General features: G+C 54.8%; 8 protein-coding genes across 8 annotated transcripts; 3 read left to right on the top strand and 5 right to left on the bottom strand.

The window, feature by feature from the left end:
* Positions 1-569: 569 nt before the first annotated feature.
* On the top strand, positions 570-2,418 carry BBA_03111 (uncharacterized protein; the record flags this gene model as incomplete). Its single annotated transcript, XM_008598208.1, has 3 exons — positions 570-916; positions 1,014-1,613; positions 1,692-2,418. The coding sequence occupies 3 exons, from the start codon at positions 570-572 to the stop codon at positions 2,416-2,418; spliced, it is 1,674 nt and encodes a 557-aa protein (XP_008596430.1).
* A 542-nt stretch (positions 2,419-2,960) lies between these two features.
* Positions 2,961-5,926, bottom strand: BBA_03110 (OPT oligopeptide transporter; the record flags this gene model as incomplete). Its single annotated transcript, XM_008598207.1, has 5 exons — positions 2,961-5,317; positions 5,386-5,467; positions 5,543-5,621; positions 5,675-5,721; positions 5,795-5,926. 5 exons carry the CDS (start codon positions 5,924-5,926, stop codon positions 2,961-2,963), a joined length of 2,697 nt encoding a protein of 898 aa, XP_008596429.1.
* Positions 5,927-10,324: 4,398 nt separating this feature from the next.
* Positions 10,325-11,883, bottom strand: BBA_03109 (homogentisate 1,2-dioxygenase; the record flags this gene model as incomplete). The annotated part of the gene is made up of 2 exons (XM_008598206.1): positions 10,325-11,678; positions 11,816-11,883. The coding sequence occupies 2 exons, from the start codon at positions 11,881-11,883 to the stop codon at positions 10,325-10,327; spliced, it is 1,422 nt and encodes a 473-aa protein (XP_008596428.1).
* Positions 11,884-12,898: 1,015 nt separating this feature from the next.
* On the bottom strand, positions 12,899-13,765 carry BBA_03108 (uncharacterized protein; the record flags this gene model as incomplete). The annotated part of the gene is made up of 4 exons (XM_008598205.1): positions 12,899-13,057; positions 13,136-13,319; positions 13,481-13,532; positions 13,639-13,765. The coding sequence occupies 4 exons, from the start codon at positions 13,763-13,765 to the stop codon at positions 12,899-12,901; spliced, it is 522 nt and encodes a 173-aa protein (XP_008596427.1).
* Positions 13,766-18,033: 4,268 nt separating this feature from the next.
* BBA_03107 (uncharacterized protein) lies at positions 18,034-19,413 on the top strand (the record flags this gene model as incomplete). Its single annotated transcript, XM_008598204.1, has 1 exon — positions 18,034-19,413. The coding sequence occupies one exon, from the start codon at positions 18,034-18,036 to the stop codon at positions 19,411-19,413; it is 1,380 nt and encodes a 459-aa protein (XP_008596426.1).
* Positions 19,414-19,859: 446 nt separating this feature from the next.
* Positions 19,860-20,916, bottom strand: BBA_03106 (xaa-pro dipeptidase; the record flags this gene model as incomplete). Its single annotated transcript, XM_008598203.1, has 2 exons — positions 19,860-20,373; positions 20,465-20,916. The coding sequence occupies 2 exons, from the start codon at positions 20,914-20,916 to the stop codon at positions 19,860-19,862; spliced, it is 966 nt and encodes a 321-aa protein (XP_008596425.1).
* Positions 20,917-22,346: 1,430 nt separating this feature from the next.
* Positions 22,347-23,345, top strand: BBA_03105 (uncharacterized protein; the record flags this gene model as incomplete). The annotated part of the gene is made up of 1 exon (XM_008598202.1): positions 22,347-23,345. One exon carries the CDS (start codon positions 22,347-22,349, stop codon positions 23,343-23,345), a length of 999 nt encoding a protein of 332 aa, XP_008596424.1.
* Positions 23,346-23,759: 414 nt separating this feature from the next.
* BBA_03104 (uncharacterized protein) lies at positions 23,760-25,001 on the bottom strand (the record flags this gene model as incomplete). The annotated part of the gene is made up of 2 exons (XM_008598201.1): positions 23,760-24,584; positions 24,654-25,001. The coding sequence occupies 2 exons, from the start codon at positions 24,999-25,001 to the stop codon at positions 23,760-23,762; spliced, it is 1,173 nt and encodes a 390-aa protein (XP_008596423.1).
* Positions 25,002-25,818: the final 817 nt, after the last annotated feature.

The following is a 25,818-nucleotide window of genomic DNA, read 5'->3' as shown; positions in this document are numbered from 1 at the left end:
GGTACCTACTGTCCAACCCCAGACATCTCACCCCACACTTTGACTAGGGCCCTTGCTACTAAATAGCCTGAAGCCGAGGCTGGCTCCTTTTGGCTGCCAAGCTGCTCGTGATTAAATCATTCCTGTCCCGCCTTTGGGGGTCTTGTCGTGTTTTCCTCTTTCTCTCTGTTATCGTGGCGGTAACTAGTTATCGTGAGACTCGACTTTTCCACGAGACAACTCGGCGATTTACCTGGCATCCAGAATTATTCTTTTCCGTTCCTGTATGAAACCACGGCGAGCAGATTCGGCCAAAGCTTTATTGGATCGGTCCGAGAGAGCTTTTACCTGACAGCTCCCGTGCTGCACGATCGACTACCTAATCCACCTTTTATTACCCCCCGTTTCTGTGCCTCGGGAGAGGTAGTAAGCACCAAAACAAACCCACGCCCCAAAAAAAGGACGTCGTCATCAAATCTTCACTCTCCTCCCCCCAAAACTATCCTCCTTTTAACAACCCATCAATGCCTGGACGGTTTTGAACACAGGCAAAGAAACACCATCAAGATCCCCCCTCCCTCCCCCCAAAGATGTCTTCGCCGGATGGAGCAAGTGCCACCGGCGGCGGAAGCGGCCGGCCTCGACGCGCCTCGTCGGCCGCAGCCACCGTCGACCCCGTGCTGCGCAACGCCCTGCGCTATACCGTATCGCCGCGCGAGTACGCCGCGCTGCACAAGTACATTATCGCGCGCTCCAAGACGCTGCGGCGCAGCGCGCCCACGCCCGCCGCCGTCGAGAAGAGCCTGGCCCCGACGCCGGGGAGCGCCGCGAGCGACTACAATGCCAAGGCGGTGCGGCACGCGTTGCGCGTGTTTGTGACGTCGTGGGTCGGGATGAAGGGCTACGAGCTCGTTAGCAGGAAGCTTTCCAAAGATGGGTGAGTTGTGGCCAAAAAAAAAAAGCAACACTGTTTTGAGAGAGAAATGCAAAGATGGGGAGGAAACAAATGCTAATCAGGATGAATTACTATATAGCAGCAAACCCGCACAGAAGCAACCGTTTTACAAGTCACCTGCCCTCCGACTCTCCCTCTCTCTGTCGAGCATCCTCTTTCTCTACCGCCTGCTCTTCCGCTTCCTGACGCGCCTCCGCGCCCACCTCCTCGAGCCGTCCGTCGAGCCCTTTCGGCGGCGCAACCCGCGCACCGCCGCGGCCCTCACATCAGCCTACGCGCCCGCCGTCGGCGCCTCCTTTGCCGGCCTGGCCCTCGGCATCTACCCGTCGCCGCCGATGCGCGCCGGCGTCGCGCTCTGGCTGCTCTTCAAGGCCGCCGAGTACGGCTGGGACTTGGCCGAAGGCGAGGGCCGGATCTGGGGCACCACCGCGCAAGGACGCAAGCGCGAGAGGCCGTGGTGGTTTGGCAGCTGGCTGCTGCAGCCGCTCGCGTTTGGCCAGCTGCTGCACGCGGCCGTCTTTGATAACGACTGCTTCCCGCAGAGCTATGGCAAATTTATCTGGGGCAACTCGCCCGTGTATCTGCATGGCCGTCCAGAGGGATACCCGGCGAACCTGGCGTGGCCTAGCAAGGACGACGTGGTAGCTAGTCTGTCCGAGATGGCACGGCTAAACTGGCCGTAAGTTTGCCCCCTTTCTTTTTTTTCCCCCCTCGGTGCTCGTTTCAATGTTGTTGCAGTTGCTAATGTTATCAACAGGGCTTTCATCTCGCCAACCATGTTTCCCAACAAAAAGAACATTCTACCACCTACAGTCACCGCAGTCTCACCTCTGACGTCCCAGGCGCACCCGCTCATCACGTCCCTCTCCTGCGCCGCTCTACATCCCAGCGACCCGTCCTGCACGCGCACCTACCTCACCTTTTGGCTGCAGTCTTTCCCGCCCGTCGCCCGCTTCTTCGTGCTCTTCTACTCTGCCATGACCGTCATCCCCGGCTTCCGCCGCTTCTACCACAACCCCGTCGCGGGCTTGCAGCGCATCCTCTCGCGCTCCGCCCGCATGACCGCCTTTGTCACGGGCTCGCTGTCCACCGCCTGGGCCTCCATCTGCTTCTTCCAGACGTACCTCCCGCGACACTTGCTCGCCACGCAGCGCTTCTTCCTCGGCGGCTTCGCGGCCGGCCTGTGGGCCTGGATCGAGCGCCGCCACGGCCGCATGGCGTTCTTGTACAGCGCCCGCGCGAGCGTAAACTCGCTCTGGAAGGTGGGCGTCAAGCGCCGCTGGTGGCGCGCCGTCAAGGGCGGTGATTTGTGGGTGTTTGTGCTCGCGCTCATGATGACCGGCGTCGTGTATGAGCGCGACGCAAAGGCCATTCAGCAAAACTCGTTCCGCAAGGGCGTCAGCTGGGTCCGCGGCGAGGGATGGCGAGACTGGGCCATTGAGGAGGATGAGGAGGAGGAGGAGGCCAAGGACAAGGACGAGTAAAAGTAGGACTTGTGTGAGGTGCGCACAAACGTGGGGTGATTATACTATATACTATGTACATGCTTCAGTTGAGAGATGGGCAGCGGATTCGGAGTTGAGGGGTGATATTCAAGCCATGTACTTGCTTCAGTGGACATATAGGTAGTGGGTCGGAGTTGAGGGGTGAAATTCAAGCATTCTGGACGTTTATTTATTCATCTCTTCTGTCTACGCGTTACCGTGAATAGTACGGGCAAACACCATCTGAGTGGGCGATGAAATACGGGAAAAACCTATGCACGTGTTTCACGATGATCATCTTTCAGCAAGCGCGCGTAAAGGCATTCAAAAGCATCCAAATTGAAAAACTCATATTCAGCTTATTAGATGACTTTCTGGGTAAATTGTGAGGTCAATATTGAATCAAGGCATGGACAAAAACACGCTGCATCCTCCTCCGCTTCATTCCTCAAAATACAGAGACCCAAGTCATACGTCAACTCATCATCAAACAACCTACTACGCCAATGCGGGGTATGCGCCGTACTTGAACAAAACACAATCTAAGGAGCAGGAATCTTGCCATCCTGCCACCAAGGATAGAAGCGCTCGCCCTGGGCGAGATGGTGCAACGTGCAAGCATCATCCTCACACCCAACAGCCGCCTGCGCGTTGCCCCACCAATTAATCTTCTTACCAGCCCACTGGACGGAGAAGAGCATGACAATGGCCGAGATGGCAATGGAGGCGGAAAAAGAGGCGGAGAGGACAAAGTTGTACTTGGACCAGAACGCGAGGTAGCGGCTGCGGATATATATCCACGAGAACCAGGCGACGGGGACGGCGCCCCAGGCATACGAGAAGCTGTAGGGAGCCCATTGCAGGGAACCGGCAATAGCTGCGACAATGTGAACCTGACGGAGGGCACGGTTATTGGGCATGGCCTTCTTGAGGCTCCATACGAAGAGGACGAGAAGAATGCCGATAGGGAAGCCCATGAGCAGCCATTTGTACTGACCGTCCTTGCCAAAGACCCTGATTGGGCCAATGGTTCCCCAGAGGACAGAGGCAGTGAAGAAGGTGTTGGGGCCTGGGCACAAGAAGCGCATCGGAGCAGCCTTGGTGCAGACGTTCTTGATATCCATCTGGAACTTGAGGACGCCCGTGCACACAATCGTGGAGACCAACGTGGCAAAGATCTGGCCGGCAAATGTGACTCGGGGAGGAATCTTGACATAGTGGGCGATCTTGAGATCGTTGGCAAAGGTCAGGGCGTGGGCGCAAGTAACGTAGCCGTACGACTTGAAGAAGTTCATGGCGATGGCATTGCCCTCGACAATCATACCACCGATAAACTCGGCGAGCACGTTGAGTGTGATTTCGATACCGGTCATGGCGGATATGATTCCAATAGGGACGACAAAGATGAGGCAGAGGAGAATACCGTAGAAAATGACGCCAACAGAGGTATAGGTGGGCCACACGGTAATGCCGCAGATTCCAACGACAATGGAAATTACCAAGACGCCAAAGTACCACCACTCCGATACTTCGGGGTAGGCAGCCATGAGACGATTGTGAACATCTTGATACTCGCCCTCGTTAGCACGAACAGTATCGTCTGCGGCTCCGTCAACAACATTAGTCTTGCTCTTCTTCTTCCACTTGAAGCCCTGAATAAAGTTCTTGAAGCCCATGACGAGCTCGTAACGATGATAGAGAATGACGTGGGTGACAATGGCCGAGTAGACGGCAAAGAAGAAGCCGTAGACGAGAGAGTTGCCCGCCGTCATATAAGCAGCAGAGTATGCCCTGTATCTGGCCTCATCATACATGCCATGAGAGTCGAGTGTGCGCGAGACGTTGTACAACTTGCCGTGGTGATCGTAGAGTCTGTTGTCGATGATGGGAAGGTAGCCAGTGTTCCAAGTGTTGGTGTACCACACCGCGGCAATGATGAAGCCGGTGACGAACATACCGCCGACAGAGTTGAAGCTCGAAAATGAAGGAATCATGAGCGGATCGGTGGTGAAGCAGATGATATTCCAGTCAAAGGTCGGCAGGGGGTTGAACAGTCCCAGGCCGTTTCTCATACCGGTCCAGATGCTAAGATTCAAGTTGTTTGGGGCGATCCAGGTCATCCAGCTAAAGTAGGAGAGCACCGAGAAGATGTAGTTGGGAAACCAAAAGTAAACAAACATGGCACCAAAGGTGATGAGGAAGAAGTTGTAGCGCGATAATGACCACATCTTCTTAAAGGGTCCCATAACGGCGTGGTTTTGTTCGTCATGGAGGGCCGAGTTAAGGGCGATTGTGACGAGCGACGAGGGCCATACGCAGTAAGAAGGATAGACGAGGAACTTGCGCGTCAGGCCAGCAAGACCATAACCTATAAAGTTTGTGCCAAAGGCGTTGCAAAGCATGTAGCCAAAGGACCGGGCATACTGCTGGTTGAAGTACTGAGGCAGCACCTGGACCCAGACAATGTAGCCCGTATAGGGCGTGCTGCGGGACGTGTTGGCCATGATGGCAATGAGCATGTGCTCCTTTCTGTTGAAGCGACCCGGGTTGAGCGGTAGCTTAATATTCGTAAAGGGCACGGGGATGTCGACCTTGGGCATCCAGCGCTCCCAGGCCTTGCCGACCGGGAAGGCGAGCAGCTGGGCAACGTTTGTTTCGAAGCGGATGGAGGGCAGGCGAATACTGAACAGCTGGTTGACAAAGGCGAGGAAGATGGAGAAGATGAATCCAATGGTCCAGGCGCGAATGGTGGATACGGGGATATTGGGGTCATCGTGGTTGTCCACGGCGGCGCGGACTTCGGCGTAGGGGCTGTTGTTGGTGATGAGGGCCGCCTCGAGCTTCATTTCCTGAATCAAGCCGGCGTGCTTTTCCTGATTGTCGGCAATGTCCTCCATGGCTGTGACGTTTGGGGGCAGAACCGGTTAGCAAGAGCCATCTGTGCTTCAGCGAGAGTGAAGGGCGTACCGAGAAACTCCTTGATCTTCTGCAGAGTAACGTAGGGAAAGTTGGGGTCGCCATCGTGAATATGAAGAACGTTTTGCATTAACTAGAGGCGTATCAATTCATGTTGTTTTTTCGGAAGGGTAAAGAGATGGAAAAAAAGATGGGCGACAAAACCTACCGTTTGGACGCCCTCAAGGGTCAACGCGGCTGCAAACTCTTTGGCCTCCAAGATATCATCTTCCGTAGCGTTCAAATGGCTGCAGACAGTTAGTCCAATGATTGTGCGCAAATTTTTAGAAATGGAACGCACCCTTCAAGTGTTTGAGTTCGATTCAGGTCACCCGACTCGGAAGAGACCTTGGTACAGAAAATTCAGCGTCAGTCGCGGCATGGAGTAGTTTGCCCTGTCGAGGATGGGCAGAATACTCACCACCTGCTTCATTATCTCCTTCTCCATGACCTCGTGCTCCTTGTCGGTTCCCTCGTGTCTCGCACCAAGCACACCACCCGTACTCTGCTCCTGAGAGCTAATCTCCCGGGGTTCATTAACAGATCTCGCCATGATGAAGTGTCCCGTCTCCTGGCTCCAGGAAGTGAGAAAGCTCTGAGCCAAGGTATCGAGTGATGGAAGGAAAAAAGGTGGTGCCAGCAAGTGTGCCAGGTGAAGACGAGGCGGGAATTCGGGGTATGATATACCAAAAAAAGTCTAAATTGGCAGGGCTGGGTTCCGGTCACGAATGTCATGAGAAAGACACTTTTGTTCCCCGGCAACACCCCCCCCCCCCCCCCCCCTCCCCCCTCCGAGGCGGGAAGGTAGTTGAAGGCGTGCAGCGCCAAGATCGCGGGGGGCTTTGGCGAGCTGCTGATACAATACTGTGGTGGGGATGCGTGAGCAAACGGGAGAGATTTCGGAGTTGAACTTCCTCAATGGGTGTAGGTTGCCCAGGCCCTAGAGAAGTTGGGGCGTACAGATAGCCTGGCTGCCAAGGGACCTTTGAGGACAGGGGCTTTTAACTCTGCGCCACGATGTGTACCTAGGTACCTACCTACCTAGGTAGCAAGGCCTGTGTTTGTTTACTGGTAGGTAGTCCGTATCCGTAGTTACTGTGAGAAGAGTTGGAGAGAGATAAATAGTGATGAGCCCTGGCTTGACGCTGTCTTCGAGTCGGCCTGCCGCAATCGTCATCATAATTCGCAGTGCCTTCGTCATCTGCCGTGAGACATTGACAAGGCATCTATCAATATTCACGACAGCCCACGACAAGATGAATTTTGAATCACACTAAAGACTACAGTGCTTCCTAGCCTAATAGTAGGACTGTTGTCAAGGACCCTTTTTAGCAGGCACTATCATACGACATGACGTGAAGTTGAGTCGTGCGGCGCTAAACTAATAATGAAAGGTGATTATGAGTATTAGTCTGGCGCCAGCACCCCGAAAAAAAAAAAAAGAGCGAGATCGATGGGCTCCAGCAAAAAGGCTAGATGCGCAAGCTTATCTTGTCGTCTAAAAAGAGTCCACTAATTATTAATTTAGCCTGCAGATATCAGTCCAGCATTCCCCAGTCCTTTGCCTAGAAGCTGAAGACGGGCTGCTGCCGCCGATATTGCAGAGGCTGAAAGGGAACTTGTGCAAAATGGCATGGAAATGGCGGAACCTTTTTAACGCGTGATGTCAATTCTTTAGGCGGGTGGCGGCCAATCATGATACGTATAGGAAATCAAATGAAAAAAAAAAAAAAGGAATAGAGCGGTGCGACACACACATTAAATACCTGTACTTTCGCGTAAGCTTCGTCCCACCATCAGCGGTCTAGATTGGCAAGATTGGAAAGGCAGGGAGGGGGACAGGCATGCGCCCAGCCTGGGCACTTGTCTTGGCTTGTTGCCAGGCTGCTGCTGCGCCCGCGGCGAGAGGAGAACTCGGGTCCAAGTTATTGGCGGCTTGGCCTATTAAAAAGGCCTGAGTCTAAACTCAGGACCTTTTGTTCACTAACTAGAAGGGCAAGAAGGGCAAGAAGGGTTACGCCTGCCCTCCCACGCCGCTGCGTACTGATAAAGATCTTGTTGACGAAAGTCGGGATGGGTGGACGGAGTACTTCCGGAAGGAGCTCTCTGCTTCGTCAAGCAAGATTATCACTAACTCTTGCATCTCTGCGGGCTGCCATCCGGCTCCCGAACCTCCCTCCCCCCTCCCCTCCCTCTCAAAGTCATCGAAAAGGGCACACGAAAGAAGCACCTTTGCCACCTCAAGCAGATCGCGCCACCAACCGGGTTACTTCGTCCTGTCGGCGGGGGCTTTTCTTTCTTTGGCTCTGCGTCTAACAACTAAATATTAGGCTTTCTCGGGCACTAACCACGCCACACAGCTGCTGGCACCGAGGGGAGCCAAAAAAGGACCTTTTAGAAAACGCCACTCGGATGAATCCTCAGCCAGTAAAACCAGCCAAAATCAAATCTAGTCACATCAGGGATTCGAGAGAGCATGGCGTGACACTGACCACCAACGATAGCATCAAGCTCCTCCAAGATCTTTGCACCTTATTCTCCCTCTGAGCTTCTCTTTGTCTTCTACCGCGACGCACACCCACCTCTCCAATTCGGGCTCTTCCAGTTCAGCCCTGCGATTTCCTCAGCGTTTGTCGACGAATTGAGATTGCAACTTGATAGGAGGCATCTTACATAAAATGGCGTGCATCCCCTTAGGAAATGACTGGCCTTGCTGCTCTTGGCAAACGTGTCGATTGAGACAATGGCCTGCTGAACGACCAGGGCGCATTGAGGCTGGCCCCTCGGCCCCCAACTGTGATGAAAAAAAAAAAATGAGCCCAGACAAAATAAGACCGAAAACGCCCATCTGGGCCAAACAGAGTTAGATTGAATCTTGGCGAGTGTCGTCGGCCCATTGGCAGGAACTTTTGTTGTCCCATAAGCGCAACCATAAAACTGCCGCCTCCACCCCCCCCCCTCCCCCCAAGCAGTGGACAGCAAACGATACGCGGATTATGACATGTTCGTACTCGATGCCAACACGGGGCCACACGCCTCGACCACGCCGCGATGGCCCCAGCATCATCTTTGTATAGCAGGGCCTTTTGAGGAAGAGGCTATCCACCCCCGCGTTGAGGAATGGAGAGATTCTGATCTCGTAATAGATTCAAAGGGGCCACAGCAATACACCGGAGTTTGTTGGAGAGAGTTGGAGGGGTATCTCCTTTCCTCGCTCAGGGCGTTTCTTGGCGCACCCTCACAAAACAAACACATGTGTGTGCCTGTGTGCAGCATAGGCCTCACAGTCTACAGGCAAGCCCGAATTGATAATCACCCTGGCACGCATCTTCAGCTGTCGCTGCAGCACGTTGCAACGTCTGATGGGCCGTGTTTCACCTATCCGAGGTCTGTCAGCTTGTAAGACGAGGCGAAAAGGCTCTCGAGCTCAGCGTCGATGGAATGTCTGAGAATGACGTTTCCTTTTGGCCTTGCAAACCTGCACGTCCCAGATCTGAATTGCCGACATCCTTCCCCTCAACGATGAGCATTTGCATCTTCTCTCCACTTTCGGATGCATCTCAAAACGGCTGCAATTTTGGTTCTGCAGGCGGGATGCCGTGCCTCTCTACGTTGAGGAGCGCGGGGGTTTCATCGCTCCCTTTTTTTTTATATCTCCCCCTCTTAGCTTTAAACTGCTATCCGTACAAGCGTATCTTCTACGGCTCCTTGCGGCATTGCCAACATTGAAATACCAAAAGGAGCGATGGATTCGTACTTTGCTCGTGCCCAGCCAAGTGGCGCTGTAAGTAGTGCTAGCAGACGGCCAACCAATTTCTCCCATAACATGGCGGCAAAGCAATGAGCATAGCGCGGTCAAGAGATTGGACCTTTGTAACACATCTTGCTCTCTGGCCACTCAGAACTAGCTACGGCGGCTTGGCTGCTCAGCCCAGGTTTGCCAGGATCGACGCCCAAAGCCACCGCCAAGTCTTTTGCTCTAGTCACCCCATTCCTTTCCCCGAATTCCCTTATCAGTGGCGGTTCAATCATTTGATTCAACATTTGGTATGTTTCTTAAACAGGAAGGAGCCAACCGTGAGCTAGAAGCAAGGCTGCTTGGCAGCGCGGCCAGTGCCTCTGCGGCAACAGACCAATGCAGGGTGGCGAGGCGCCTTCTTGGTCGTTTGATCCGCAAAAGAAAAAGAGCAAAGCGAGTTGGCAAATAAGATGGCGGAGAATGTCCGTCACTTTCCTTCCTTCTCATCCTAACTCGGGATCTTTTGTTCTTCAGTGGCGGCAATAGTTGGCTTAGCTTCAGCAACCTCGTTGGGGGAGGCGTTCGCGATGGCGTCCAGAAGGAGCAGAAAATGCGCTGCACCATACATCCAAGACTTTTACAATTATGATGTGTCTTGGGATTGTCATTAAAGATCATCAAGGCCGAGGCCACACGCCATGTGCTTTCGAGGGCTCAACAAAGGATCATTACGCCAAGGAAGCCAGCGAGTCTCGTCATATACAACCATCTTTGCGGGCGTCTTTGACATTGTGTGTAAAGAGCCATCCATGACTGGCCCAATAGGCGCATGGAAATTGGAGGCCGCATCCGCATACTCGATAACCTTTGCTAGCCGAGGGTGTAATATGCACGATCGCGGGCGTCTTTGGACAGACTGCTGCCACGTGCTGTGTAGAACCGTTGTAGGCAGGCCTCGACAGGCAGGCCTCGACAACGTCTTCGTCCAATATAACCATGCGGCAAGCTGTCACATGACAAGAATTCGCACGCCAAGATGTCGAGTTGCATTTCAAGCGTATTCTAATGGTCATATTGGTCGTATAGCGCAAGCTCACCCAAGTTATGTACAATGTATCCTTAGTCCCCTCCAGGCCGTACACAAGTCTCAATCTAGTCCCAGACGAAGCGACCAGCTCTTCCTTCCCCAACTTTCCTTTCTATCATCCTCCCCTACTCGAGCAGGTGGCTGCGGACCGGCTTGTCCTCGGGCTGCTTCCAGTGCGTAATGACACCGCCCCAGCTCTCCTCGCTGTAGCCCTCCTGGACCTTTTTGCAGGTGCGAAGGCCCCATTCCGTGACGCCCACCATGAGGCACGTCTCAAACATGAAGGCGCAGCTCCCCGTGCCGACCTTGACAGGGCCGAGCTCGGCCTCGCGGGCGCCCTCGTGGCTCTCCGCGTCGGGCCCGTGGCCGCTCATGACGTTGTGCAGGCTCGCGCCGCCGGGCACGAAGCCGCCCGCGCCGCCCTTTTTCGCGTCGTAGCCGCCGCAGATGAGGCCCATAAACTCGGCCATGGTGTTGCGGTGGTACCACGGCGGACGGAACGTGTCCTCGCCGACGAGCCAGCGCGGCGGGAAAATGACAAAGTCGGCAATGGCGGTACCGGGCGTCGCGCTCGGCGCCGACAGCACCGTAAAGATGGAAGGGTCCGGGTGGTCAAACGACACGGTGCCAATGGTGCTGAAGCGGCCGAGGTCGTACTTGTACGGGTAGTAGTTGCCCTGCCAGCCGACTACGTCAAAGGGCGTGTGCGCCTGCGTCGTCTGGAACAGCGTGTTGTTGAACTTGACCGTGACCGTGTAGCGGCCCGCGCCCGCCGAGGCCGTCGCGCCCGCGTCGTCGCTAAAGTGCGCGACGGGCGCCTGGAAGTCGCGCGCGTTGGCCAGGCCGTTGGACCCAATCGGGCCGAGCTCGGGAAGGTGGTAGTGGCCCTCGTAGAGCTCGAGCGCGTAGCCGCGCGCCGCGCCCGACGGGAGGTGCACCTGGTACTTGACGCCGCGCGGTATGACGGCAATCTCCATGGGCCGCACGAGCAGCCAGCCCATTTCGGTGCGGATGTCGAGGTCGCCCTCCTGCGCGACAATGAGGAGGTCGCCGTCGGCCGAGTAAAACGCGGCCTGCTCGTCCATGCTCTTGCCGGCCGTGAAGACGTAGATGCCGAGCCCAGACTTTAGCGTGGCGTCGCCCGCGCCGGCAATGAGGCGCAGGCCCGAGACAAAGTCGAGGTCGTGGGCCTCGTTGTGGTCAAAGGGGTCCCAGCGCAGCTGGTTGGGGATGTAGTGCAGCTTGCTGGCGCCCTCGTCGAGCGCCGCGCCGTCGACGCCGTTGGCCGCGGCCGTCTTCTCGGCCGGGCCGTACGGCGGGTGCGCGCACGACGGCAGGATGCGGTACAGCCACGTCTGCTTGTTCTCGTGTCGCGGCGCCGTAAACGCCGTGCCGGAGAGCTTCTCGGCGTACAGGCCGTACGGGGGCTTTTGGGGGTTGTTGTGCCCGATGGGAAGAGTGCCCTCGACAGCTTCGGATCTGAATGACAGACAGGTTTTAGTACTAGTGGCGGGAAAACAAGACAAAAACGAGATACAGAAGCAAGTGTGACTGCAATGTGCGCACAATCTCTTGCGACACGAACTGTTCCTAGAAGGGGGAGCGAAGCCGCTTACTCAAAGTGACATCCGAAGCCGTTTTGGTAGCGGTACTTTTCCTTGGTGGCGAACTGTGTGACGGGCATCTTGACGATTGGCGATTCTGGAAACAGTCTCGAATGATGCCAATGCTGTTGGGACAAGTGTGAAGGATTGGAAAAGAAAGGAGAAAGTTTTAAAGCATGCAGGTGTCAGCAGCTTTATCGCGCATGGCTATTCGCGGGGATCTACAAATAAAAATAAAAAAACACCGTCACTGACGTGGTGAAGCCATCTTAGAGCGGCCCTCAACGCGCCTTGATTCCGCCGCGGGGAGGGCGGGCAGATTTCCGAGGGTAGCCGCGCTGCGCGACTCAGCCGGAAAGCTTCTGGGCAAAGCCAGCGCCCGGGTTCCGCCCGGACACGGTCACGTAATACCGGGAGCGGGGTCTGCCGCACTAACAAAGCCACTGGTTATGTGTTGCGGGGAGCTGTTAGTGAGCGATGTCACCGATCCTTCCGGGTAGGAAATCGCAAATGGTGGAATCGGAATCGCAAATGTTTCAAGAAAGCAGCCGCAATGCGGAAGAATCTGGCGCAACAGATGGAACATCAGGTGATTTTCGTAGCAGAGATCAGTTATCATGCACCCATGCAAGTTCACCAAACTCATCCATGTTTATCAATCAATCAGCGGCCTATCCAATGGGTGACCTCGGCACAAGCCATCACCTCCTGCTGCGCAGCACGATCGACCTAGCAACGCAGTCCAACAACTTACACAAGCCAACAAGAACGAACGAGACTTGAAGAGAAAATACCTCCGAGACAATTATTAAATTTTCTTCGGCAGGGAAAAAACATTCAAATGAGTCAAAGTGAGTTCGTGTGTAAAATAAAACGAGCAGAGACGCAGCCTCTGCCCAGCAAGTAGTAATTGTCTTTTAGAGAAGAGTACATAATTGGCGCCGCATCGCGGTCGCCGATGAGCAAAACGCGCCAAAACTATACCTGGGTATCTCATTGCAATATCCCAGGCGCCGCCCGCGAGGAACCTTACGAGACAAAACAATACAGGTTGAAGGAACTATTGGAACAGATAGCAGGGTTGGCGGGGGGTATTTACTCTTCTTCCTTCTTGTTCTTCTTCTTCTTGCCACCACCACCTCCGAACCCGGTCGCGGTAGGCTCCTTCTGAAGGTGAACAACCAGTCGTGTCCAGGACTCCTCCTTGTCCCACTCAAAGCCAGCGAGGTAGGGCTTGTCGAGCTCGTCATCGGCCTGTTGGTGCCCAGTCAGTCAGGCGGCTGTGCCTTATCATGGTTGAAAGCATGCAAAAAAACAAAACAAAAGACGTACCCGTTTCTTGTAAGACTTGTGTATGGCGTCTAGAGCATCCTTGATGGTTACACCCTTGAGGTTACGGGCGGTGACTTCCAGGCCCAAGGGGAAGTGCAGGTCAATCTTCTTGATGGGAGGTTTCGTCAAATGAAGCTTGAGAATGCTCGGGTCATCTACTGTTGACGTGCTCTTGTTGATTTTCCTGTGACACAAAATTGTCAGCAATCGATTCCGGAGACTCAGCCGATTGAGTGCATGAAGCTTAGCAGCCTAATGCACGATAGGACGAGGTGGGGCTCGACCGACCCGCCATGGTGGCATGAGCACATGGGACGGAAGAGGCAGGGCCATGTGACGACTTACCAGCCAGTTTTTTGCGTCTCAATGGCAATTTCTAGTTCGATCCCTTCCTTCTCTGCAGTTAAAGAGGTCCGTGTTAGCGCCGATGTCCCGGGGAGCGGAAGGCGAGGGAAAGCAGGGTAGTGAGGCTAAGCAGCTTGTCGTGGAGCAGGATGACATACCCAGGTCATTGACGTTGTAGACACCGGCAGCGGCGGCGGAGCTGGCTCTCCTTGTGCTCTTATCCTTTGGCGGCGACGAAGACAGCCCTTGAACGGCGGAGTCGACTTTAGCGAGAGGTTCCGACATGTTAGCAGAGGGTGTTGTGAAGCTGTTGCGACGAGTCACTAGCTGAGCTGCGAGGTGTGAGCATGTCTTTTAATTGTTTATAAAGATGAGTGACAGCGCAAAAGGTAAAGATGCAGACAGTACTGACCAGTTGAAAATGAATTGGTGGTTCGAAGTTGAATACGAGAAGTATTGTGAGTCGATGATGAAGAAGGAAAGAAGAGGGGAAAAGCAGGAGAAGAGGGGAGGAGGGTATTGATATGTGTTCGAGAGAATGCGCCTAGCGGACAAGGGAGCTTGTTGCTCAAGCTTGGTCAGGCCGGGCGGGGTAAGTAGCTGTAACTGTAACAAGCGGCCTTATAGTTTTGGTGTGGGAAAGCGAGGCAATTGGACTTGGGATCGCGTGACTTGAAGGTACTTGAGCGTCACTCCCGGAGGCACAGTGCCACTAAGTTGGGTCTAGCGCTGGCGGGCGTGTTAGCTGGTGGCCTGGTACCCAGCGCATCTGGGGTCTAAAATCCGGGGAAGCCTGGTCTCAGACCCACTGGTTCGATTCGCTGCTTGCAGAGAGAAGACGGAGCTAGGAAAAGGCTGAGATGAGGACGAGAAGAGATGGTGAAGACGAAACAATAGCAAGTCGATTGATCGAGATGGGGCTTTGTTGCTGTTCGTCAAGCTGTTTTCCTGGTGGAGGGTATCAAAATGTGGTGTGGTGTGTGACGGACCGCCTGGCAACAAACGGACCAGCAGGGAGCAACCCCTCACGACGGCCGGCGCATATCTCCTGGATACCAGCTGTCACGCCACTTTTGCTTGCACAACACAAGTACTCTCGCTGCACTTGGGGCGATACCTTGACCTAGTATCTCCATGTACCTTCCCAATGACTGCAGTCGGCCCCATCTCAACCCCCAACCCAGCCAGTTTTCAACTCTGAGCCTTGGGATTATTGGATGCTAGCATTAAGCCGCATGATGGGATGACCACGAGCCATTGCTGCTTTTGGCCATCTATATCACCAGGGGTCGGAGAAAGTGAGGCGGATTGACTGGCCTTCAGGGCATAGCAGCCAGCAGGCATGCCGGCCTGTCAGTGCTGGTATGAATGGCCGCGATGGCCGACCAGTACATCAAACGCAAACAAAATCGGCAGCTGGCAGCCCCTGGTAGCCCCTCATGCCGCCTGATCATCCCAGCCACTGCCCCGTACACACACACATCGAAGTCGACGTCACTGGTAGCGATCGCTTCACTCTATTTGCGCTGAGAGAGCTCTTTCCCTCTCATTTTCCAAATTTGCAAACCTAACAAATGTATCACCTTCACGACCTGGCTCTCAATATTTGCATGCTCGATTCAATGGCGCGCAAATGTCACATCAGACTCGCCCAGCCGTCAGTGAAGGCACTATTGTGGGTCGTTGGCGCACCTGACTGCCAGGCCTGCGGGTCACTAATCGATGGCATGAGCACGGCGAGGTCGGAGGCTCGGCTCGGAGCGACGATGAGGCCGTATCGAATAATTGGAAATGGAGACTTGCTTAAATTTCCAGCATCATTGTCGAGTCTCGATTCTGTTACCTCATGATCTTCTTTTTCGCTCGTGTTCCCGGGTTTCGATGAGGTGTTTATGTATAACTGTTGGGCCAGACAGGCAGACAGGGTCCATCAGACCCAGAGTGGAAGCACGCTGCAGCAGTGCAAAATGGCACCACAAGTTGGCTGTCGGCTGGTGAGGCATCGAGGCACGTCGCTTTCAAGTATCGTTGTAGTGGCATGTATTCGCCCCCTGCAGATACACAGCTGGTCTACAGCGTCGTATATAAATGTTGGTTATCCCTTGCGATGGTTGCGAGAGACAAGGGCTAGGAAATCTAGTTTGCCAGAGTCCGAACGGCTGGATTTAATTGACTCAACATTTGCCGAGACCTCGATATTAACTAATTCGAACTGCGTCGATTGACAGCCGATCGAAACATTTGGCTCGTAGTGTCTTGTCTGGAGCTTGGCTACGGATTAGAGCGGCAGTGGCTAGAGCGGCAGTGGCTGAAGCAGCAGTGGCTGAAGCGGTGCTGCCTACAGAGCAGGCAAAACTTACAAGCTCCAGTCAAATATGTGATGCAGTTGAATTGCGTTAGCTCCATAACCCTAACCCTTGATAACTCTCTACTATTTCTTATCATATATTTAATGTACTTCCGTCATGTACTAGACCGTACGTGTTATGAGAGGCTTCCCAAACCTGGATAACCTATGCTGGCACGTGGGGAGTACGGGTACGCGAACTCGATTTGCAGGTGTTCTTCGGACCAATCGGAGGAAGCATACAATGACTATTAAGGATAGAAGCCCACAACATCTTCGAAGGCTGTCAAAGAAGACCACAACTGGGTCTCTTTCATGCGGTGAAATTGGCCCTCTGCGTTTCCACTCAGGATCGCAAGACCCTCAGTAGCCGTAAACTGGCTGCTTGACAGCCGCGAGTAGCTGGGGTTTTAGACGAATAATGGAAAATTTGTCGATAAGACCATATTAGCCAATGCAGAGATACCAGCAATTCTCTCTTTCGCAATATTCCCTTGCGACTGGCGGTCCATCAACATGGTGGAGGTACTGCCGTAGTCGACTTTTAGTGCGCTCGACAGCTAATAATGACTTGCTCAGCCTGCAGCAAAACCTACTTAGTTGAGTTGCGGCAGACTTTTTCTGGAACCAACACTTGTCTGTTGCTCAACAAACGTTCCATAGGGGAAATTCTCTCATTTTTAACTTGTCTGGCCCTGGACGGCTTTGCCGTTGTCCGCCATGGGAGCCCCCGTGCTCTGCCACGCATGACTCTCACTGTACCGAAAGTGGCAGGCAGCTAGGCCGATCAACGAGCGAAACGCGCGGCCATCCCATCCACAACTGGAGCGGCGCAAGCCTCAAACGACGCCGTCTGGTTGAGACTCGTCGCAAAAGTGGCGAAGTCGGGCTCAAAACGAGGTATGGAGTGCTGACACGGAGAAGAAGAAAAATAAGCTTTATTACTGGAGAATGAGACTTGGGCATGAGGTGCCATCACGGATGGGCGGCAGGATGTTGGGGGCCCGAAGGCTTGTTCAGGGCCTCTCTCATGTCTAGTTACTATTGGTTCGCGGCGCCTAGGGGCCCGAATTAGTTTGATGCTCTATCATGGAAGGATAAAGCTTGGCTTTCGAAATTTCCATGATGAACGTCGGTGCTCCTATCTAGTTTGGTGTACATGGTGTGGGCAGTGTGGACTGCGATGGAGCCGGGTTTATGCAAACGAGGAACCCCCCTGGAGCGTGGAAAAAATTGCAGAAAGAAAGAAGGCAGAGTTGAGGAGAGAGAGAGGATGACGGCAAGACAAAAAAACAAGAAAGACGACCCTTCGCACAATGAGAGGGGAAAAAAGGCGTCTAGGACAAGATTCTCCACGACATCCACGATGGGTGCGCGAGCTGGCGTGGCCGGGGAATGATGGGTCCGAGTCCAGCGGGCTCAGTGGACAAGAGCGTCGAGAGGTGGCCAAAGAGCAGCGACTTTGCCCTCCTAAGTGAGGGGGGACGCGCAATGCAGGCCAACAGCGCAACGTCACCCTTCACGTACCCCCTCAGCGGTCGGCGCCAGCATTCGCGTCCGGAGAGGAAGGGGAAAAGTTGATTGCATCCGGTGAGTCTGAACTGAGCTGAGCCTCAAGCAACGAGTACAATTGATACTAGTTGCATCAAGACGATACGAGACTGAGTGTCGACATCTCCCACGTGTGACCTCTTCTTTCTTCTTTCTCCTCCATGTCTACTTGGGTACATCCTTCCAGCGCAAGACCAGTACTGGTTCAAGAAGTACCCGCATTACACCACCCACGAGCCACCACATAGCCTATACATAGGTACCCACGAAGCACGCTAGCGCCTGGCATATGCCGCCCCTGCCTGTTCGTCCCTCTTGGCTGCTTCCATTTTCTTACCACTTTCTCCATTGGCCTGCTTCCCGATCCTGCCTGGGTCTCTCTCTCTACCTTTTCGCAACACCAAAGAACTCATTCTTTTCTTCCTCTACCAGTCATCCTTTGCCCCTCAGTACCCGCGGCGCCTGCCTCTTTCTTCGTATCCAATTCGTTTCTACCGCTCTTAGGTCGACGGCAACATTCGCGTTTCTCCCCTCCACGAGCCTCCGACGACGAAACCGGAAGTCGCTGCATGCGACTGCGCAACCATCAGACCAAAAGCCTCGCCTCGCCCGCCTAAACCTCCCATCGCCCTCGTTCATCTAGCCATGAGAAGACATGCCTTCGCCACATGGCTTCCCTGACATTATCAGAAGGCCTGGCACCGCTGCCACCACCTCGCCTGATCTGCTCAAGCCGCCCCTGCCCACGCTCCCGACCAGCTTTTCCCAGCACGTCAAGGACACCGAGGTCCAGGTACCGCCTTTGATTGCCGGCGCCCTCGTCGCCGCCTTTGCCAACTCGCTTGCCGATGGCCTCGACAATGCCCTCCTCACCCACTACTACCTCGAAGACCAAAAAGTCAAAATCAACCTCGACCGTGTCATTGATCGCCTCATTTCCGACTTCTGCGGCCAGATATGGGACGAGCTCTACCAATTCTATCATAGCGACTCGACCGCCTCTCAGCCCAGCAGTCAGGTCATTCTTCTTTTCGAAGGCCCGATTCGCCAAATCATTCTTATCCTCAACGGGCCCGAAACTTCGCGCTGCGTCCTTGACCGTCTCGGCCCCAGCCTATCCCAGCGTAATGTGACTTGGTCTGCCAATGCCGGCGGGATTGACCTGCCTCTGGCCCTCCAGCTCATCTGCGGATTCTGGCATCGCGAATTTCCAGACGTTTCCCCTGGCGGCTACCCAGAGCAAATCGCCCGCACCCTGCATTCTCTCATCATCGACGGCCAAGCATCCAGCCGCCTCATTTCCGAAATAGACCGCGTTCTTCTCTCCCCCAACTATGTACAAGTTCACATGGCCGAGTCGGCCATTTGGGACGTAATTCGCAGACGGCCATTTCCTCCACCGACTGACGGTTATCAATTGATCCAATTCAAATTCGACTGTCAGCTTTTCGGACCCCTGGATGGTATTGGCGACCCGCAACTAGTCAATCTCGGCTCCTTGGGTGCTATTACCGGTACCGCTAGCAGCTGCGTATACACCACCGTCGCCGATTACGTTGCTAAGCAATGGCCCAAATGCGGTCGGCTGCTACTGAAATGCTTGGAAGAAGCAGTAACAAACGCATCAGCTTCGCATCAATCCGACGATCCCTGTCCCGGCATGTCTGTATGGGACAGCACTGACGAGGACTCGGTCTTTTGCCCCGGTCTGCGCCTGATTCATTTGGAAGTCGAAGAAAATGCGATTCGCGTTAGCGCCTCGGCATGGACGCACACCCTCATTGAGATTTTTCAGCAAATGTGCTGGATGTGTGCCACCCTCAGCGCATCGCCTTTTCCCGGTGGATCACTATCCGAATGCGCCGTTGTAGTGTCGGACTGGGCATACCAAGATGGCTCCGTCTATATGGACTGCAGCCTTGCGCATAAACCAGTACAGGAGGACGAAAGTATGACGTGGCTGGAGCAGTATGGTGGTGCGGCGATAGCATCCGGCTTTCCTCTGGGGGAATTCACGACACCGCAGAGCACATAAAATGGGCGTTTTTTTCTCTCTTCATGGTTGGGGTTTTGAATTTGGTTCTTTTTTGAATCTTTACACAAACACGTTTCTTTTGTGTGCCTATCGGGGCAATATCACGGCAGGGTTACATGCGTTGCATCAATTTTTCTTTTATCACGTTTAGACGGCTGATGACGGCTGCATCTGGGTTATCCGAAAGTCCCTGTAAAATTACTATATTAATAAATGATACCCAAATCTTGTTGGTCCTACTCGAAATTTGCGCTTCTTGTCTTGGACGCCACACCCCACTACGACGGTACTGATGGCGCTCTGCGCCGCCAGTCACCACCGTCCTCTTATCCGGCGCACCATCTTGCGAAAGTCACTGGAGCTGTGGGACTTGCAAGAATCCCTCAAGATGGGACACAAGCATTCTCCAAGTCATGCACGCCACAGCCCTTGCCCCTCACGCCCTTTTACCACGGAGCGGCCCGTCGATACTGGACCGATCGCCGCACCCCACGCCATCTGCCACTGCTGCCGTCCTCGCCGCTTGCCCCGCCACCAAACGGCACCGCGGCCTTCATTAACCGGCCAACAGTCGGCGCGAGTCTCCTATACCGAAAGCCGGCGTCCTCGAGGCCATCGATGACGAGCGCGCGCGTGGCGGGGTCGGCCATGAGCACGGGCCGCCGCTCGGCGTCGACGGCGAGGGGGTCCGTCGGCGCAAAGAGCCGCGAGCGGCGCAGCGTCGTGTACGGATCCCAGTAGGGCACCCAGGGGAGCACAGCAAGCGAGGAGGAGGGATGCGGTGGCCGCATTAGTAGTAGGAGCGCGCGGGCGTGGTCGGCTTGCTGCCGGGGCAGGAGGAGGGTTGTCTTGGCGGCGACGGAGCCGTCGGGGTGGGGGACGGGCTGGATGACGAGGAGGAAAGGGTGCGGCGAGGGGGATAACGTGTCCCAATCGGCTTGGGATATATTTGTATAGTATCTGAGAAGCCGGATTAGCATTATCAAAGTCAAGTTGTGAGGGTTTTTAGGGGGGGGGGGGAGGGGGGGGTGAAAGGGTCAAATGGGCATACGTGAAAGTAGAGCCCGGCTCAGCGACGAAGCCGTCGACGGCTTCGTCCATGAGAACCTGGGCCAGGGCGTTGCGGCGTTGCCGAAGCTCGTCGGTCTCGATGAGCGCGCCGCCGCCGTCGCTACCGCCGCCGCCGCCCTCCAGGCACGAGGCGTGCGCACACTGTTCCACCACCGCCTTTGGCGCATCGCTGCTGCTGCTGCTGCTGCTGCCATAACTACCACCACTGCCGACGGCGTGGACGGGGTTTGTTAGACATGGCATCTGCAGCGACAGGCGGGAGCGCGAAGCGGCGAGGTCGCAGAGGCTCCAGAGACCGACGGCGAGCAGGATGCCGGCCGCGACGGCGGCGCACAGGCTGGCGGCATCTCGCAGGGCGGCGGCTGCGCCGGTGCGCCGGAGGCGGTGCGGGTCCCGGGCGGGACTCTGCATCTCCAGATCGAAATTACCCATCTCTGGCACTGGAATTGTGAAATGACCTGTCGTTTTCTTTTTCTTTTCTGATTCTTTTTTTTTTTGTGGCGGAAAGCGGCGTTCGCCTCGTTTTTCTCCTGAATGTGGCTTCTGCCTCGGTCAAATCGCGGCAGAGCAGGGAGGCGACGATCCGTCGAAGCAATTGGCGTTTGCAGAGAGAGAGAGTGAGAAAGACAGGACAGGTACAAACAGAGATGCCGACTTTTTTTTTTCTTCTTTTTTTTCTTTCTTTTTTTCTTCTTTTTTAATAGTGTGGCTAGAATCAAGATGGCCTTCCGAGAATGCTGGTTGAGGTGTTTGACCTGCAGTGCAAAGGGAAAAGAAAGAAAATGTCAAAGCAGGGAAAGAACAGAGCGTGAAGTCCTAATGTAGAAGGCGATGATGGATGGGAACCTCGCTCGTCTTTTTAAAAGTGATGCAGACGCGACTTGCGCAAGGTCTCCCTCGGGGAGGGCGGCATGAACTACTTTAATTGGTTTCATCCCGTCTTTTGGTAGGTAGTTAGGCTTTTCATCCATATAACGAATCCGGAATGCCAGAGCCCAGTAGCTTCGTGTCTGTGTGGGACGCGGCCGATCCGCTCCGCCGTCAAGACGAAGGGGGCGGCGCTCTGGGTAATTAATGGGCTTTGCAATGAACGGGCCCAAGGATCTCTCACTAGTAAATCGAATCAAAAACGCCTCGATTGCGCATTCCTGCCCGTGAACAGAATCTAGGTTTGTGAGCACAAGGTTTCAAACACCTAGCGGCATGCTGGGATGGCGAGCGCTCATTAATGCAAGTACTTTAGTCCAGTGCGTCCTAATTTTTATAAAGGGAGACCAATTTGCAGCGCCAAAAAGAAATAGAGACAGAGAGAGAGACAGTAGTCTCGGAAGAAATCATTACAGATGCGAGTTAGTAGTTTTTTTTCTAAAACATTGCTTGCAGTCCTCGCTGCATGCCCGATTAATTGGCCGAGATGACGATTTTTGCATCACTGGGCATCTTGGTGAGGACTTTGACTCCTCGCAACATTACGACCTGCGCTCTCACCTTGTGTTCACTTATATCGTTAAATCGCACAAAGGATCATGGCAGCAGAAAGTACGAGAAACAGAACTGTTGAGTATGAGATGCAGAAATGTTTGTGGTAGTGAATGATGCAGAGGCTGCAGGTGAAGCCAAAGGTGAGATGCATCTGAGAGGTGCAAAAAGGCAGCCGTGATGGGCGGCTATTCAGCAGCATCAATCTCAAGAGCTTCTCCTACACTCTCCAGCATCACCATTTTAGGAGATCATATTCCTTGTTCCCCTCGATCTCTCTGTACAAAGTTCAAGACGGACTGGCTTTATACCCCCGTTGACTCAGAGCACAACCACCAAACTTCACCAAGCTCTCAAACAGACCACCACCTCTTCGAAAGCAAATGGCCAGGAAAAAAGCCATCAACGTCAAAAGAAGCACCAAAGCCACCCACCTACCGGCAAGCACCGAGAAAGACGCCCACGCCGAAGCCCTCTGGCGTCGGGCACGAGCTCTCGAGCTCACCAAAGCCTCCCTCCTCCTCGCCAACGACAAGCTCATCCTCGACAACAAAGAGCTCACACGCTCCAACAAGGACCTAACCCTGGACAACGACAAGCTCATCTTCAGCAACGGCAAGCTCACCCTGGACAATGACAAGCTCACCCTCGACAACAAAGAGCTCACACGCTCCAACAAGAATCTCCTCCGCTCCAACAAGGAACTCACCCGCAGCAGCGACCTCATCTCCGTCGAGTCCGCCCAGCGCCGCACCCGCATCGCCCAGCTCCTCGACGAGCTCGCGACCGCCCGCCGCGCACACGCCGCCGACCGCGCGCGTCTCCTCAAGCGCGCGGGCGTCATCGCGGGAAATCTCGGCAAGACGTTGCGGGACAAGCGTGCGCTGCGGGCGCAGCTCGCGCACGACTCGCCAGAGAGCAAGATTCACCGCGCGGCGGCGCAAGTTGCCTACGAGGTGTTTGAGAACCGCAAACACAGGAACTTGCTGCTGCATATATTGAAGCGCTGCCGCAGGGCGTATACGGGGTCGGATGGACCTCCGCCGCCGCGGCCGCCGTCGCCGGAGCCAGACACTGCCGTTGCTGATCCTGTCGGTGGTGATGATGATGATGATGATGATGATGATGATGATGATGACGATGATGATGATGATGATGATGATGATGATGACTGCGAGTGGGATCCCTTTATCGCCGCGGAGCAGCAGAAAGTGTGCACGCCGACGCGACCGTCGAAGGCGACGCTCATTACGCCCGTGTCGATTCCTTCCAGGCCTGTGAGTCTGACCGACAGTGATGAATTTGTTCTTCACACGCCAACTCGCCGCGAGGGGCTGCGGCCAAGAAAATCCTTTGTTTACAAAATTTCCAGTCAGTGGTAGAATGAAGCCTAGTCGAGGACAAGTTTGCTTAATGCTTGTGTTGCGCTGCCCCCAGACGACGGCAGTTACTGCCCTTGTTGATTCAGAATTTTGCTTTCTGTGGGACGAGAGACATTTGTGAGGAGTGAAATTGCTTACTGATTGCTCTGAATTGCAAGAAAAGGGACCCGCAAGGAAAAAAAGTACTGTGTGCAGAGTAGAGTTTCATTGGAATCTGTAATATCTAGAAACAGGAACAAACACGCTATAGCATGCCGATGTAAACTCCATTAACGCCATTAATGTGCCATTCTCAAGTCATCATTGTCCGTTTCCAATCTTCAGTTGTTGCTATGTAGAGCAATCTTGCATATTGCTTTGGCTGCATCGACACAATTTATTCGCCTTCGTTGCGGGATGTGGTATCGGCTCGATTTATTCACCTTCGTTGCGGGAGGCGTAGCTGGCAGCGCTCTCACCCACCTTGACCTCGTCTTCTGGGACACCCACGGCGACGCTCATGACGCTCTGTCTGGCGCTGGAACGGCCCTTGTCACGCGGGCCCGCGATGCCGGAGCCGCCCATAGGCACGACGCTCGCGCTTGCGGTGGTGCTCACGCTCTCACTGCGCACATGCCGGCTGGCGCCGCTCTCTCTGCGCTCGCGCACCATCTTCTCCAGCTCGCGCACGCGCTTTTTGAGCATCTCATTCTCCTTCTTGGCTGTCTCGAGCTCACTGCGGTAAAAAGCCGTCTCCTCGTAGCGCGCAGTCGCGGGCATGAGCGCTGGGCTCATGTGATCGCCGCCGAAGCTACTGCCCGGCGTCGCCGCTACCGAGGTGGACGAGGCATGGTGCGGCACGCGCTGATTGTGAAAGTAGCTCGAGGGATCCAAGCCGGCCCCCGTGCCAGGTGCGGCCGCGGCGTTGGCGCTGGTCAGATGCACACCGCCGCCCGGGGCGGCCTGGCTGGATCGCGAGGTGCTACTATCTTGCCTCGAAAGGGGTACCGGCGCCGGGGGTCGGGGAAAGTGCGTGCCGCGACCATCAAAGGAAGAGGCCAGCTGGTGGCTCTGACTGGCGGTCGACGACGTGCGATGGTGGCGCCTGGTTGTGGGTATGGAGAAGCCTGAGCCGGAAAGCAGCGATGTCTCGGTGATAGGGTCATGACTAGTGGCCGCCGAGGCCGAGGACGCATTAGATGCTACAGATGCGTTGTTAGAGGCTCGTAGGATGGACAGTTCGCGGGTGAGGCGGTTGACCTGTACGATAGTGTTAGCTCAAGGCGGGGCAATAGCAGCAGCATGCAGTCCATGTGACAAGGGACCTACCAGATTTTCTTGTTCTTTCTCGAGCTCCATGTGAAGCTCAGAAGTAGTCATGGGACGAGGATGGCGCAGAGGCCCGGGACCGCTCATGGCATCTGGCTGCTGGGCGAGCTGTGCAGAAGGAAGCTGAGGTGAGGGGAGAGACGAGACGGCTGTGCCTCCCTGCTGATTCACGGCGCTCTGATTGGAGGGAAGAATGTTCAGCGACGAGGACGGCGTCAGGTTTCCTGGCGAGGAGCTTGCGGCTGGTGCCGCGGCGGCAGCGGAAGCCATCTGAAGGTTGGCGGACTGGCGACGTGACGACGATGCTGGTGGGCGAGGCGAGGCGGGCACAGAATTCAGATCAGGCATGGCTGATGATGATGGCAGCTCTGTCCCGCTCGTCTAGTCCTTGCGAGGAGGGCGCAAGCTATAACGAAGGAGCAACGCAGAAGACGGTCGATTTAAGATGACCCATATATTCGGAACCGGCGTGAAGTGAAGAAGGAAATGATAGAGGGGGGGAAGAAAAGGGGAGTGAGCCTGCAATGACAAGGGCGTTGAAGAGCAAAGAGGCCAGCGACTCAGCGAGCTGTGTTAGTTTGTGGAGGAAAAAGGTCTCAGAGACAACAGAGACAAGACAATAGTAGCCGGAGACGCGTACCTTAGGTTGGTACTCGGTACCTGGCTACCTTTAGGAGGTACCTTAGGAGGTAATTTAGCGGTGGAGGGGCCTGTAGATCCCTGCGACGGCCCTGGAAAGGTTGTACTGAGGCTTGGGATTGGTGCCCATTTGAAGCGGCTAGCGACATTAGGTAGTTGATTGAAAATGTGATACCTAACGGTCCATGGATCCCCAAAGCAATGACCAGCTTCATCACTAGAGGCCTTTATTGTCGTGTGACCACGGACACCTTGCCGGGCACAGTGAAGCCGTGATCGCCATCGTGCGCCATGGCCAACTTGCGGGGAGCTGCCCTTGATTAAACAACCCCCAATTGACATCGGAATTAGATGGAATGGAGGCTGCACAGTAACATGAATGCTCTTCCGCCCTTGTCAAGGACAACCAGTGAAACGGCTCAAATTTCCACAATGCAAGATGAAAGTCCCGGCACATCTGATCCGCTTATCTGACTGCCGTCTTGGCCAAAACATGCCATATTCTCCAAAAAGCACCTCAGATTCG

Source organism: Beauveria bassiana, assembly GCF_000280675.1.
Source record: "Beauveria bassiana ARSEF 2860 unplaced genomic scaffold BBA_S00006, whole genome shotgun sequence".
Lineage (NCBI taxonomy): Eukaryota > Fungi > Ascomycota > Sordariomycetes > Hypocreales > Cordycipitaceae > Beauveria > Beauveria bassiana.
The sequence above is the reverse complement of the archived record's forward strand: the minus strand, read 5'-3'. Positions and strand labels throughout refer to the sequence as shown.